Source organism: Trichoplusia ni, chromosome 22 (genome assembly GCF_003590095.1).
Source record: "Trichoplusia ni isolate ovarian cell line Hi5 chromosome 22, tn1, whole genome shotgun sequence".
Classification (NCBI taxonomy): Eukaryota; Metazoa; Arthropoda; class Insecta; order Lepidoptera; family Noctuidae; genus Trichoplusia; species Trichoplusia ni.
Window position 1 is genome coordinate 889,964 of NC_039499.1, and position 13,209 is coordinate 903,172.

General features: G+C 34.8%; 1 protein-coding gene across 6 annotated transcripts in view; it reads right to left on the reverse strand.

Moving 5' to 3' along the window:
• The window catches only part of LOC113504398 (potassium voltage-gated channel subfamily H member 8-like), a 93,831-nt gene that overhangs the window by 19,047 nt on the left and 61,575 nt on the right, over positions 1-13,209 (reverse strand). For all 6 annotated transcript variants that reach the window (XM_026886655.1, XM_026886654.1, XM_026886653.1 and 3 more), the window contains exon 3: positions 12,322-12,435. In XM_026886655.1, coding sequence (XP_026742456.1) covers positions 12,322-12,397 — 76 coding nt within the window. In that variant the 5' untranslated portion in view covers positions 12,398-12,435. The remainder of the gene's footprint in view (positions 1-12,321; positions 12,436-13,209) is intronic.

The window sequence follows — 13,209 nt, forward strand, 5'->3', positions numbered from 1 at the left end:
TTTAAAAGTCCTCTTAAATTTACTTCCATTAAAACTTCAGCATTTCCAAAGCTACGTTACAAAGCTATAGATATAATATGTGAGTATAAACACGAGATACCGGTATCCATCCTCAAAGTCACAAAGTTCACTCTACCGTAAACGCACATAAAGTATCGTGTAAAATTTACTCGGTGACTCGCCCCCCACGATACAGTATTTATTTACCGACTCTGGCAGTCAAACATCACATAACCTCAAAAAATATACGCTGTACGGGACGTTCGCCGTTCGCCGTATATGCCGTATACCAAGTATATGACGTACGATATATTTTCACAACACGGCGATATTGCTCGTTGGTTGTGTATGGGACTCAAATGGTATGGTTTAAGTTGAAATGGGAACTTTGAGTGAGCGTGTTTTGTTTTCAGTCTTGAGCTTGAATAAACAAATGGAGAATTGAAATAGTATTGCATGTTTCCTATGATGGCGCAGTATTGAATGACCAAGCGAAAGTTTTGTAGCGTTGTAGTCTCTTAGCGTTATAACGAAAATATTGGGTTTTTATTAGATCCCGAGTAATTTAATTGCCAACCCTGAAATAAGAAAAAGGCGAAAGCAATTAGAAGAAGATTGTATATTTTCATCAATCAATTCCCAGAAACTTCAAGGTTACCCGGATTACGATAAATTTACTCATCCAAAAGATAATAACCAAACAAAGGATCAAGAATAAATTAAAATCCAGATAAGTTATTATAATTTAAAACAAATCTCTAAAATTCGATAAATATTTAAAGTATACGTAAACAATTTGATAAGTTGATGCATATCTCATTTTGCATTTAATAAAGCTCTGTGGTTTTGCAAGATTAAACGGTTTTTTTAAATTTAGTTCGAGAAGGGTAGGAACAGAATCTTGTCACTAAGGCTCCGGTGTCTCTACTTCCGTCACCTCATGAACCTTGGTAGATATACACAGTTTATTTTGTTCACTGATGATTTATTCCAGTTGTAGCTATAACATCAAATACATAAAAGTAAAGATAAAAAGGTTAAGCGTTGCGGACATAATCTTTTTGGGTGACGAATAAATTTGTGTTTTGTTTTTTTAGCCTACACTTACGGCATCCTCGTAATATATCGAACTTTCCTTGATCGATATATAACGGAAACAGCTTTAATTTGGTGAAAATTTTAAACTAAAACCTCTTTCGCAGATAAACTAGAAGCTGTTGTGGCTTCCCAACAAACAATATAAAATGAATCAGCCCGCCTCTGATTAATTGTTTCGCCGCCCAAAAACCCGCGTCAAACTCCACACACAGTTTCTTTTAATTAAAATAATGAACGTAAATTACCTACTTACAAAACAAAGGCGGCTTATGTTTGAATAATAATAAAATTGGTCTTTATTATGTTAATCTAAGAGTTTAATTTAAAATGAAAAGTTGGAAGTTTTGTTTGACTGGTTGCTATTCACATATGTTGTAGCGATTAATCACGATGTTTATAAATACATTTAATGGTATTAATTGAGATTTGATTTGCCTCTATTTCCTTGAAAGGTTAATAACGCAAGGACTTGAAAATAAGGGTGAATGAACCTTATTTCGTTTGGCCTATTAATTCTTCAGTCAGTTGTCGGTTGACGTAAACAATTTATGGCAAGGTATTCTATTTTTTTGTTTCTAAAATAATATTTCGCGGAAATAATAATATTAAAACCAGTCTATTTGTGAAGTGGAAAGTTGGACTTACTGCGGGTTCTGTACAACTACGCGTAGGTTAACGAAAAATATGTTACCACTAGCTGACCCAGCAAACGTTGTTCTGCCGAATATTTATTTTAGTGTGAGCAACCCTTATCACTTAGAGGTATGAAAAATAGATGTTGTTCTATTCTCAGACCTACTGAATACGCATATAAAATTTGGTAAAAATCGGTTTAGCCGTTTCGGAGGAGTACGGTAACTAGCATCATGGCACGGGAATTTTATATATTAGAAGATTATATAATATTATAAATGCGAAAGTAATTCTGTCTGTCTGTTTGTTACGGTTTCACGTTTAAACCGCTGAACTGATTTTAATGAAATTTGGTGCAGAGATAGAGTTGACCTTGAGAAACAACATAGGATAGTTTTCGTATTAGATAATCGTTGTCATATTGGAAACAAAAATTTATCATCTGTGAAAATATTAAAGATGAGGTAACTGGTGACACTCGGACGGACACCAAAGCCTTATTAATTTTTATAGTGTTCCGATTATACCCCTTGTTTACAAAATCCCAAATGCCTACTGTTATATTTGTTAAAAAGGAGTATAGTATGCAATTACATATTATATTATATTATATATATTAATTAAGACTGGACGCGCCTATAACAATTCCTTGAATCAAACTTTGGTGTGGATTTTAATATTCTACAGGGTGTTCAACAAACGACGGCAGATAGATAACACGCGCATCTAGTTCATCGATTACAATTGTAGATGTTAGTTCCACGTCGTAGATTAATGAACAGATATCTTCTAGAACTCGCTGGGAATAGTTAAGCAACAAGAACTAATTGCTTAGACTTGCTAATATGGTTAAAACAATAAATTTAATGTAATTCGATTAAACCGCATTCGATTTTAAAGTGTGTGGTGTTTTTGACATAACGTTTTGTTAATAAAGACAAGAAAGTATACGGTGAGAAATTTTTAGGGTTCTTGCTAAATGGTGAGCTTTTTTTTGTATTTATCATAACTGCGGCAGCGAAAATACATCATTTATAAAAATAATCTTTCCTTTTGTCACCTTTCATGATTTACAGCATGGTCGCGGACAAACGGACAGAAAACAGAGTCACAATAATAGGGTACCCTTTGGGTATGAGAACCTCAAGATGAAGACCGAAGCTGTGTTAAAACGATGTTTTCTAGCTCTTCCTTGGGTCTACCAACACTTCCTTAAAAGTGAGATGGTTGCAGTTGTGGGAAAGAGATGCCGCTCTACATTGTAAGTTGTCTCGCTTCAACATTCTTACTTTTTGAGCCTTTGCATGGTGGTAGGTACAGGCTGGTTTTAAACAGTTTTCGTTGCTAGTGGCAATTTCTTAGTGGTCTGGACGCTCACACGCGATTCTTTTCATTTCAGTGAACGCGAGCGGCTAAAAATAGAACACACTTAGATCTTGGTTCTTTCACATTTTCTACTCCATTTTGTTGCTGTAAACAGGGCGTTGATATTGCCAAATATCTGAAATATCAATGTAGAGCTTGTGGAAGCAGTGGAATGGTAAAATTACATACATACTTTTTGGATATCTATTTGTATATTCTTATAATGCGTGAGTGGTTGCTACGCATACATATGTACGGTCTCAATTGCATACTTAGGCTAACCAACTAAGACTTGATGCTTCTTAGCGACAGTTAATGTACTTAGTGTTAAGGTGTCTATCGATGGCTGATGGATTTGGTGTCAAATTTTAAATCTCCATTACACCGCCGACTTGAATAAATACCTCTTTAAAAACAATATTTTTCTGTATCGTTTTGCCAAGTGATGGTAATCACTTTTTAATGCGAATATAAATTTTATTTTCCTTAAATTATGTTGTTGATGCGTTTGCTATACATAAATTGACCTAAATAACAATTAACTGTCATACAGCATTGATCACCAATACACCGAATATTCCAAACTTTAAATAGATTGATTAAAATTGAACCACCTAATAATTTAAGCTATCAGTTCCACTAACTTAAATGGAATTAACAATAATCGGCTTTTCCTTTCAAACAAATTAATGGGATCAACGGAAGCAAATAATTTCACGTATAGAGTTCACGGGATGAACTTCGGATGAAGGATTGACACCAGATTATTATTTCAACCCATCTCAGGCTGCCAATTATGATTAAATAATAACAATGTTTGATTTATTATCTATAATATATATTTTATTTCCTTCGGAAACTATCGGAACTACGCCGCGTTATGTTTTCATGAATTTGGTGCGGCGCGCGGCGTCTTGAAATTTTAGCGGGAAAGGTTACCTACTCATTTATTTATAGATTAGTTTTTAATATTGGGGATTTTATATAGTTTTAATTCACAAGTGTATCCTAAAACAAAACATTGTTTCCATCTAGAACTTATAATGTGCCTCAGTAGTATACCTATAGCGAACACGGGAGTCAAACAAATGCCATCTACTCTTTGACTTCAGTAGTCGCTACACCTCATCAAGATATTTATGAAATTAAGATAGCACATTTTCTAGCACATATTAATATTCATTACAAGCGACACCAAAAAACATATTACTTATTAGTCTGAAAGCTACTTATTCACCACTGAACATAGAAGGCACTAATAGCAACACATGTACCTATAAAAACAACCTACACGTAATTAAAATATTAATAGGACTGTCAAATGTTACAGTCATAATATTTAAACTACTATGGCCAGCTAGAAATAAGTTTAGTGCGGTCATGACTGCAAGTGTAGTGCACATTCGCGAATCTGTGGCTAATTTTACTGAATCGGTTCGGTCAATGCGCCGCGATCCAGGCGGAACAGAAATAACAGGCGGTTAATTGAAACTGGCGCCAATTTGGTCCGATATAATGTGCAATCAAAACTACTTCAGTCAGATGATGCACATCACAAGCTTACCTTTGGCTTACGCAATATATTACGTACGTGTGCATTCAATCATTCATAATTTGGTTGCGCTGGTAGACAATCTGATGGGAGTGAATCCGATACATCATATAACACCTACCTATGTACCTACTGATCAAATATCTCCCATAATCAAGATGTAACTGAAATTGGGGCACCGCATTACACGAGTTCCGTTATAATATTTGAAATTGTACGTCTGGGTGACCTTGTATGAAATAAATTGAGTTTGTTCAACTCCAATACAAATATTATTACTTTTTCTTGTAGATACGCTTTGAAACGTGTCTTTTGGCAAAGTTAATCCCCTGCATTCATCAGAATTTCTATAAAGCCGAACAGGGGTAAGATTATGGTTGCCTCTTGAATAGCATCTCATCCTCTTTTTACTTTTTCTCGTAGTGTTTTCTTTACCTTTATTACTTTAGGATATCGATTTTATTGAAAGTTCGGTACTTTCATTTTATGTCAGAAAACGGAATTTATAACGATTGAAATGGCTTTAGGATTCGATATTGTAATGATTTCGGTAATATCTATATTCCGCAGATCTTTTAAACTCAGTCTAAGGGGAGTGATGTTTGAAACTCTCACAGGCAAATCTATTTCGAAGTAACAGGCTAAGTGACGTGCTAAATCGAAAAAATATCTGGAAAAGTGAATGTCCTGTATCCGTTTAGGGATGATTCCAGCCTGATATGATGATGGAGAGGATATGTTAAATGTACTCAATAGCCTTTATTAACCTAATAAACAACATTAATCTTCAACCAACGACAACTAAATACCGTTTAAAGGTAATCGCGGCAATATCATAGTAAGTCTAACTGAATGAATACAACAAATTGTAACAGTAATGACGCAGCCCATTAAGTTGAGAGATAGTACATAATTACACAGCAATTTCAGAGGGCTCCAAAGTTATCTTTGATTTAACAAATTACAAGCTTAATCAGCAGATCTGAAGCACCGTATCTAGTTAAAGTGTGCGTTAAAGTAACAATGTAGATATATAATTAAATGTAAGAATTAAGCCCGAGGTTTCTCTCAGATATAAATTCGGGTTGTCTTTTTAATCTCCCAATTTACTGGCTTATCTACATTGCTGTTTTAGTCAAATTTGCTCTTTTAATATTGTTGTAGATACTTTCGTTATTAAAGAAATAATGATCGCATTTTACTACAGTTTTTGTGGTGTGGTTTATCAAAATAAGGAGCCGTTCTTAAAAAAAAAACCTTTCTTATAAAGTCGAGAAATTTTGTGGAAATAAAAGATTATAAATGTGTGAAAATACGTCTCAGTTCGTAGAAGCAAAATGCTTGATACAACAATTTTCTTTTAAGAAAAAAAAACAGACAAACACTCGCTAAAACACGTGTAAACAACTTGAAACGTACACTGCATGGGCGTGACACAGTTTAGGTAACAATTATTAAACCTCGCAAAATTGGTATCAAATTAAACAAAAGAAAACAAGAAACAGATGTTATTTTAAATGACCTTTGTTTCCATAATAGGCCGATCAAAGATAAATCCTTTTCGCTAGAGGCTATACGATTAATCAGAAAATATAATACCCATTTCATATATTTTGAATTTCAAGAGTATTGGAGTACCTGAGGGGCCGAATTCGTAGGCCCGTTTTCCTCACACGGCGAGGGAAACAATTCTATAACCTAATTGAACCGAAATCTACAATCATCTGTAGCTTTGCCGGCTGAGTAAGCAATTACCAAGTCAGCAGGTTGATAATGAAAGTGACTTTGGGATGCAATAGACACGTAGATATCGAAGCGAAATCATTTCGAGTAACGCCAGCAGCTGCAGAATGAAGTATTGAATATTATTAGTCAAAGGAAAATTTATTAATTGCATATTAAAACTCATTTTCATTATACGTGACAAAATATTTATAAAGCACAATTCTCAGAAGAGTCCTTCCCCTAAGAGTGAAACACAATAGGCAATAAAACTTTTAGTATGTCTGACAAAATTTTAAAAGTTAAAGAGAAGATTTACGTTGAATAAATATTTTCAATGATAAGTATGTTTCTATTGATATCAATAAAAGAAAAACTAAACAATGCCCTATTCAATGTTTCGGTAACCATTACAATTGATGGCGATCCACTCATCCCTTCACAAGGACTTCTGTTTTCACTTCAAGTGACATGAAAAGAAAAATGTCGTACCATAGTAAAACCTCTAAAATTAATGTGCCATAAATATAAAGAAAATATTCTTTTCGTTTTGTTACTAGTTTTAATATAGTTTCGTATATGTTCCATTGGGGGAGGCCTACGTTCAGCAGTGGACGGCGATAGGCTGAGATGATGATGATGATATGTTCCATTTATTTATTTACAATATTTGTGCACAAGAGTTTACAAAGGACATGACAACATTATAACAGTTTAGTACAAAGGTTCTTATACACTTATATATTTCTTAAAGAAATTTCGTAATAGCGTAGGGCCGTAGGTAATATGGCAAAGGATGGTAACTCATTGTAAAACTGGTACACTAATGGATCCGTTTAGACTGGAAACTGACTCCTACTGAGAAGTCACACTATGAGGAGTAACTCAAACTAACTCTGAGCAAAAGGCTGGGCAGATGATGATGTTAATAACTACCTCAGCTGAGTGATCATCCCGTTATTCATTTATTTATTCACACTCCAGACACACAATCTAATTCTCATGGGAATATAATGCAAAAGCAAACCCTCAATATTTAAGACCAACTTAGTTCTAGAAGATCATAAACTAGTAAACTTCAAAGTTTCCTCTTCCGTCAACATTAACTCAAACTTTAAGCAATTCATCGTGCAGATTATTTCACAGCCTTTATTTTCTGACAGCTAAGGTCTATTTTCGTGATGAATGTAAGTATCACGTGCCATCTGAATTTGAAGCTTATTTCGAATGAGATGGAACTATTATTACTCCGAGTCTATAACTATTGGTACTCTATACCAGTAGTATGAGCTCTTATAGTAGGACTGTGGTCTGTGTAGAAGCGAGATGGAGCACTTTTGGGTAGAATGGCATCTCGCTCCCACACCGGTCACTGTCTTACTTTAAGAACTTTTGGTAGGGTCGCAGGTTCTCTTGGATCCTATTTCAGTGTGGGTCGAGATTGCCCCAAGTATTCTTGATATTGTTATTGATTAATATATTTGTATAAGATATAAGCAGCTATGTGGGATGAGTTCACTATGAAGTTGATAATCGAATATGAAGTTCAATGAACTGCAAGTAGGTAATACTCATTTTAATTATCTTGGCTAACCTTTTATAGCTGTTCCCATTCTTTTAAGGCATAGGTCTTTTCCTATATGGGTGAGGTGTGAACATTAATCACCACGCTAGCCTTAGACGGCTTACAAAATGTATTGTTTAAATGAAAATTAGATACCTAACTTAACACTTAATCAAAATAAGTATAATATGTTTGTGCGCAATCATAACAAAGCATTACTCTTGACTCAGACAGGTAAAAACCAGGTAAACCATTTTCAGGTAATTGTAAACTTATCTTAGAAGATCACTTTCCAATCAAGACTGTTGTTACCCATCCACTCATGATGAGTCTACGAGGGTATATTATTAATGTGTTTATGGTTGTGTGTCTGTATTATATCTATGAAACTATTTGCTTCATTAATAGTTTGTGTTACGTTTATTTGCGGTTTGCGATGAAATCTCAGACAGCTATTTAGCGTCGGTTGTCTTTCGAGAAGGGTTGTGGTTACCAACATTTTCGGCGTTGGATTTTGAGTTACTGTTCTTGAATTTCGATATATGTGTGGTAGCTTAAATTTAATAAAATGTGAACATTTATTTTCTAAATTGCCTTCTATTATTATACACATTTTTATTTAACTGAATGTAAAGGAAAACTTGCAGTGTTCTCAATATTTTTGTGCAATAATTTTGTTACCGAACACAAATTGTACCTACAATAATTGCTCTTCAAAAAACACGGTTTAACATATCTTTGAGTTTCTTCGTACTAGATTTCTTAATTGTTATTTTTTACCTAGGCAGCTGAGCGAAACACCCTTAATCTTTTAAAATATTTTAAATTTCTGCCACAATTAAATCACCTGTTTTTGTTCAGCAACCAAGCGGTTATCATTTTATTCAGGACTCAGTCCTGCTGTACTACAATACAAGTTGTTAACCTACCAGCATAATTTAACATAACGTATCTTTTTCCGGGAACTGTCTAAGAATAAGAATAAGTGCGTAGTAAATATTAATAAGTTCTTACAGTTACGTGATGCTCAAGACTCCCGTGGGAAATAGAAACAAGAGCTAGCATCCTTATTGTAATATTAATGTTAATAGTTAGGAGAACGAATGTTATCAATCTTATCGTTTGGCAATTGTTGTTTTTGAATAGGGCCTTAATAGATATTTATATTAGATATGAACTAGTTGTGTCTGGCGATGTTGCCCACAGTCTTTAATAATACTCGAGCCAATTTAATTCTTGTGTTGCGGGGATTTCACAATAAGTTGTATGTGCAAATATACACTCAGGACACCCCAAAACAGATTCAGGGCAAGCATTCGGGGATCACACAAGCGATAGTCCTTCGTATTGATCTTAACCATTCGGCGTGCAGTCAGTTAAGACATTAAATTTATATTGCAACACAGTGGTTCTTATAGCAGATGCAGAACCTAATAGTACAGATCGGGAAGGTATCAATTAGCTTTGCTATTATCATATTCAAAATGGCTAACGAGAAGAGAGGATTATTAAAACATTGAAAAAATAAAATTTCCTTATTTCTTGTAATCAGCAATTCTTTAAAAGCAAGCTTTTTACCTGAAAAATATAAAGTATGTAATTCTTGTAATTTCTCGCTTGTTAGACTTAATGCATTAGTTGAAATTTATTATTTAGGTTGTTGGAATAAAATTGTTTTGTTCACATTTGCTCTAGGTATAGTAGTATTTCCAGCAATTATTTGATAGTTCCTGTCATCTCCATATGTTTAAGCATTTTTACATTAATTGCTGCGACTGGCCGGTTGGTCAAATGGTTAGTGGCCCTGACTGCTATACCGGAGGTCGTAGGTTCTATTCCCACCCAGGACAAATGCTAGTGTGATGAGCACGATCATATGTTCTTTGTCTGGGTGTAATGTCTATAATATGTATGTATTTAGAAATATATAAGTATGTTTATCAGTTTCGTACTCATAGTACAAGCTTTGCTTAGTTTTAGACTAGATAGAGTTGGAAAAAAATATATATATATATATATATTGTAATGCGACTAGAACGGCTGTCCTTTTACACACACTGTGTGTAACTACACACTACTTTTGTATTTATACACACTTAGAGTCGTACAGCTTTGTATATCTATAGAATACATTCTCTACATGAAAACTTGAATCAGAATTCAGTCGAGTTGCCTTCGAAGCCCGGAGCAACAACATGTATGCGTAGCCAAAGTTATGACTACAGTCTACACTATCCACTGCTCGACCCGTTTAATTAAACTTATGAAATTATAAACTAGTTTTATGTTTCAGTACTAATTAGAAATAAGATTCTTAATTTTGCTACGCTATACTCTGCTTTGAAAGTTCAAAACAATTGTAGTGTAATTTAAAGCAGAATTTAATTTGTAAGCTTTTTTTGTGTTCTATCAAGGGTACGCCATTCCCAAGTTGATTTGACCATCTGTCTTTCTGTTATAATAGGCTACATATCACTTAGATAGTTTATATTTACAACAGCAGATATAGGCGTTAAAAATCTATTTTAATTATTTTTTTGGCTAAGGTAATCCTTTTAAAACCGACTCGCTCTTGACCAGTTTTTTTCTTTAATGTACCTCCGAGCACTAAAGTCAGCTACCCAGGAACGCGCATCTCAATAAACTTATCATGGCTACCAGAAAAAAAAAATCGTTTGCGGTCAGATTACAAATCAAATCCCAAAAAAGTAGGGCATTGTATGAGTGCATTCATTTAAAACGGAAGAGTTCTTATAACTATAGACATTATACAATGTCGGAACATGTTTAGCTGTTGAATGTTTACTCTAGTGTAAATAATTTCCTGCGTTTAAACGAGGTCGCGTTCAAATCGTTAAACCATAACCTCCTTCGTGTCGAGAATGGAAATGTTAATTACGTTATTACATGCAGCGTCGGCGGCGGGAGATAACGATTTAGTTGCATCTGCATATGTACGCTACGTACGCTAAGTACATTACGTGCATTACGTACGTACCGTACAGTGTACACATAACCATTACTGGCTTCCATTGTCACATCGTCCTTGGTGAATTTGAAACGTTGTAAGCTCATGCTAATAATAGCATCAATCAATTCAACCGCTTCATTGCTTCTGTGGTTTCTGGTGCGTAGGTTTATGTGTTGACAGTGCGATTATCTGGTAGCTGATGTGTAAATCGGTTTACAAAACGCTTTTCGTACACAGATTGTCGTCTTTAAAGTGAAATTTCCGGCCCATCGGATATTTGTTTTTTATTATATTTTTTTTTGTAAACAAAAATACGGCAAATTGAACTATTGAAGTCAATTAACGATAGGTACTATAGGAGTAAAGAGTGAAAAAAAAACTACAACCTTCTACTAATTCCAATAAAGAATAAATCTATGGAGCTCTTCAAAAGAATGCCGAGTTCGAACAAGAATTTTTGTCCAAAGTAAACATTCTCGCTGCAAATTGGATGGGAGTTTAAGCACCATAACAAAATTACTAAGTTCGAAAACAGGAAAGAAAAGTTTGTAAAATTACGAAGGTGTTTAGATAAATCCGATAAAACCTGAAAATATGATGGTTTTCTGCGAAGATTACAGAATTATCGAGACACGGTAAACAAATTTTACTCATCTCGTCATGTATTTGACTTTTATCCACGAGTACCTACCTACACACGACATTGGGTATAAATATTCAATAGCTATTCAAGTATTACATAATGTACAGTGGAGTACAATATCTACTTCTAACTTCGCAGAAAACTCGAGTAAAGATTTATTTTTTCCTTTTAATATAAAATGGTACTTGAAAGAAATAAACGCATAAATTGTAAAACAGACAAATCCCTCACTGGGGAATGGCGGTACAAAAAGTTTAGCAAACATTTGATTTAAAGACATAAAATAGAAACAGGCTTGGACATTTTTGTGGATCGTAAATTTTGCGGACTTGACGAAATGCCCGTGAGTTTGTAGGACCAAAAGAACAGTAGCCACAGTTACACGTGGACTGGTATCCACAAGCGTGATGACTGTGACGTAATGGAAGCATCTGTGTTCTGTGAATCCAATGCGTAAGTGGATTCCTGGATTAGTCAGATGACCTATGACCTTCAGATTTAGGACGTCGATCCTTATTCAGCTGGAAGCTATGGAAATGGACTCAATATACTGCGAGTTCTATTGTGTGTGTGTGTGACATTCAGCCACACTCAAATGAGAGCTTTATCACTGTATGTTTACAAGGGTTACCCATACATTGCGGCCCGCACTAAGATAAATTGAATAGGATTGATAGACCTCATAATTATAGCCGATATGTTGTTATGGATTTCTTTGCTCTTTGTTCTATTGTGAGGAAATGCATAGAAGGTATTAATGGTGGTGTACTTACGAGTGCCATCGAAGCGAGTGGCGATGGTATCGAGGAAGGTGTTCTGGGGCGCGAGCAGCCCCTTGCGCACGGGCATCCCCCCGCGCCGCGCGCCCCGCGCTCACCACCCTCCACCTGAAACAACCAACATGTTACGTATAAAATAATTTTCTCCTTATGATATTTGTGATTTACGAGGATTACCTAAATGTTGGAGACATTTAATTAAAATCTTATTAAATGTCGAAGTTTCACACTTTTAAAGGTAACGCAGGAGACATAGTAACGGGTAAGTAAGCCGCGCAAGAATTGCGTGCTTTACGGTTGGGAAGGTACAGACATACCGTTGCAATAGGTTATCATAAACTCTCCATGCCTAGTAATATTTAGATTCTTACTTTATAGATTATTTTATTTCAATCTGTCTTCAAAGCACACGGTTAAAGAATTTTAAGTGAAAATCCCGTTGAGATAAATCGCACCTCGATATAAAACCTATTTGGACCCAGTCGCCCAAAAGCGAAAAGATTTTTCATATCTCGTATTTTACTCGCGCGATTTTCCACAGTTGCCGCTTCTGTAGATTGATGATTCAGTGGTTTTTCGACATTCGCTATTCACAAAGAGAAGCTACGTCCGTTAATGTTATATGAGATCACATTAAAGGTTTACTAAAAGTTAACAAATAATTCGTTCTGGAGTGGAGTAAAGAGGTTTAGGATAGTATCGATTTTATAAACAGCCAGTAAACGAAGTCTTTTTTGCGAGATTGTATTTCAATTAAATTTAAAAAATATTTAAGCCTAAGATTTTGTCAACAGATCGTAGTTCTTTTGCGAAAACATGCCTAATAGGTACGAAGTACTAAGTCCTGTTCTGTGTCATTTAGAATAATTGATACCATAATTA